Raw genomic sequence first — 3397 nt, 5'->3', positions numbered from 1 at the left:
GGGCGCGGCTGGTTTTGGTTAGGAGGGAGTGTGGGGTTCTCTGTGGGGGAGGTTGCGGCTTCTCTTGTTTGGCCAAGTGGGGGGCACGACCGGCTTAGGTTTTTTCTTTTTCAAGGAGAAAGCGGCGGCTTCGAGTTAAGGAGAAGAAAAGGATATGATTTTTAGGGTTTTTTGTGGTTTAGGGTTTATTTGTGATTCCTTTAATTGTGCAAAATTGCCCCCCTTTGAGTGTGTTGAGCGGACCAGTATTTATAGGCAAAAATGTTGCTAGGTTTCCAAACTTGGTCCCTCAACTTCTTTTTTTTTTTGTAAATTTGATTTTTCTTATTTTTTTTGTATTTTTTGAAAACTAGCAATATCAATGTCGACTCAATGAGAAAAATCAATAATTAAAAATGACGCGTGAACGCATTCGAAAAACCTTTGAAAATTTAAATTCTTTTTAGACAACTCTGAAAATGCTAAAAACGATGCAAATATATTAAAAAACGTATTTTTTGGATTTTCGATGTTTTTTTTGCTATTTTTGGATTTTTCTGAAAATTTACCGAAACATGGGTCAAAAATTGGATAACAACAAGCTACCTTAACTTATCAAACATCAAGTATATGCTATCAACCATCTTAGATAAGAAGAATGGATGAAACTGCTAAAACCAATTTATTAACCGAGTATCTAATTTGAAAATTCTATTTCTAAATTACTTGAATTTTTTAAGACATCATTGCTCACCGAGCATGATTTAATGCTCCTTCATATGCATATTAACTATGAATTATGAATGATAAATCTCAATATAAATCAATTGAATAGAGAACCGTCGCTGATAAAGTAAGGTAACATATCACTTGGCACCTAGAAAAAAATAAAGCTTTCCGAAGCCAATTGACTTGATAAAAGTATAAACAAGCAACGCAGCAGTAATGACAAAGTACTCAAATCTCAATGAAGCTTGATTTCGTGTTCTAGACCGGACTGCTGATCTTTGAGAGTCCCTTTTGCTTAAGAGCACCTGTGTTACTGGATGCACATGGACCCACCTTGAAGCACTTTCTTGTGTTCAGAGGACTCTCTGATTTACCCTGATTTGCAATAACCTTGGTTTCAGCAGGCTTCGTCAGCTCAGAATTACAACTTTTCAAAGTCAAGGTTCTTTCATTCTTCCATTTGTTTCTCTTCCCAATTATCCCGTCATTGTCTGCAAGCAAATCCATGTAAAAACTAGCAATCTGCAGTTGAAAAACTAGGTACACCTTGAAAGAAATTCAATAGCGAGAAATATTTCAATTTAGAGGAATGATGTAAACAAGATACCAGGACTAGACAAGACTGCTCGAGGACGCAAAGCTGATTTGGCTCCGAGACTAAGTTTTCTATTCTCTCCAATACGTCTGTAGTCCTTCAATTTGCCTGCAAGTAGTATTCTGTCAGTACTCATGGCAACAATGTTTCTGCATCCAACACCGGCAGAACAGCACCATGTCTTAAATAATGTAAGAGAGAGTGAACCTTTGGATGCAGAAAATGGCCGTGCTTTCAAGTTTATGACGAAATCAGGCTTTGCAAATCTTGCCATTGAAGGTGAAGAATCACTTTGATTTTCTTCTTCTGCAAGAAGTTCAGGTAGTTTTGAATTAAATTAACTCTGCAAGGCTGCAACCAGCCAATAATATTTCATTTAGTCATGCTATCTAGCGAGTAGCTAATACCTGAAGCGTGGGAACCACAACCTTCCACAGATGGAGATTCACTTTTAACCCTTAAAGAAGGCGTGGATACATGATCATTTGGGGGGGAGGATTCCTCATCTTCTTCCTGTTTCCTCACCTTGATCTTTGGATACACTTGGAAATCCAAAAACAAAACATTCCACGTTAGGCAAAGCAGAATTTTTCACAAAGTTACGATGAAAAGAACATAATTCCAGGACAATTAAAAGCCTACTTCTTTTGTGTAAATGGATGAACAATATTAGACTGCCCAGTTTCAGTTTTCATCAACGGTAATGGAAATAAAAGAAAAGGCTATAAAATGGTCACTTTGAGGCTGCGTTTTAAAATACGTCAGAATTGGAGTTCGTGAGAAAAGTAAAGAAAAGAAAAAAACATAAAACAAAAGTAAACGCCAGCTTGTGAGACATCACACTCACTGTTTGGCCTTTGTTTTTTTTTTCAAATTCGAATTCAAATGTGATGTTTTTTTCTGAAGTTGGCTCAAGGGTGGGGTTTGATTTGATTTAAAAGCAAGAAGTTGCTCACGAGGACCATGGCTAGACAGCATTAATGCTTGGATGAGCTTGTGAAAAGTGAAATAGAAGCAAAGGGGTACCAGAGCAAATGAAAATTAAAGTTCCATTTTTCTGCTTTCTTAACTTATAAACCAAGAACAGATTCTGCAGCTGACACATTGGCAGTGAAACATGTGACTGAACTTGCTCTTTGAATTATGTTTCCGTTGCTGCGAGGGAACATTATTAATTTCTTTCAAAAATCAGGGTAATAGAAGTGTTTTGTCCCTTGGCATATGTGTGTGTCTATATATATATATATATATATATATATATATATATATATATTAAAGTGTTCCATAATATTTCTTTTGATGTTGGACCCTTGAGTTTAGGTTTATAATGTAAATAAATGAAATTCTTCATGTTTTTTATGGTCATCCATGAGCTAGCTTTGAGCCTAATTTTTTTAAAATTTTTTTATTGCTTGAGAAAATAATTTTATCACTTTTAAGTTCAGAATGTGATTTTTCAAAATTATCTAACTATGCATACAATGTAGTTTTCTACAAACAAAAATTATGTTTGTTTTAATTTTAAAGCTTTCTAAGTATTTGTTTGTGTTTTTAATGAGTCACAAACATGTGATAATTATTATTTATCTATTTTTATGTCAAAGTAATTTATTTGGATCTTAATTATGTTATCTTGGTGTTTTTCTAGATTTGAAGGGTTGATTGAAGTATGTAAAGTTGAATCAAACCATGTACCAAGATCTTTTGGCAAAATGTGAATTAAGAATCTTTTGACTTGGCCTTTTGGAACAATATGAAGTTATGTATCTCCTTTGTGAGTGGTGGATTTATTCCTTAACTTTGTATCTCTGCACTAGTAATTTTATTTGTATCTTTTAGGGAGATGAGTTTGTTATTCATTTTTGTATCTCTTTGATTTTGTACCTTAGAATGGTGAGTGAAAATTATCATTTGTGTGAGAGACCTGCAACTTTGTGATTTCCATACCTTCACGGTATCAAGTTGGTATCAAAGCTTTGGATTTACAACTATGGCTATTTATGGGTGTCGTGTGTAAGAATTTAAGAGGGACATTTAAAACGATCCGGCTTTTTCAAGTTAAAAATGGTGGATTTTTTTTTTGTTCTTGATACT

General features: G+C 34.4%; 1 protein-coding gene across 1 annotated transcript; it reads right to left on the bottom strand.

Annotated features, from left to right (window-relative positions):
* Positions 1–776: 776 nt before the first annotated feature.
* Positions 777–2345, bottom strand: LOC133683136 (uncharacterized). The gene is made up of 5 exons (XM_062106666.1): positions 1946–2345; positions 1711–1845; positions 1511–1609; positions 1316–1411; positions 777–1199 (listed from the first exon to the last, which is right to left on the bottom strand). Coding segments are annotated over exons 1-5 (564 nt in total). The 5' UTR covers positions 1947–2345; the 3' UTR covers positions 777–966.
* Positions 2346–3397: the final 1052 nt, after the last annotated feature.

The sequence above is a fragment of the Populus nigra genome, chromosome 2 (genome assembly GCF_951802175.1).
Source record: "Populus nigra chromosome 2, ddPopNigr1.1, whole genome shotgun sequence".
NCBI lineage: Eukaryota > Viridiplantae > Streptophyta > Magnoliopsida > Malpighiales > Salicaceae > Populus > Populus nigra.
The sequence above is the reverse complement of the archived record's forward strand: the minus strand, read 5'-3'. Positions and strand labels throughout refer to the sequence as shown.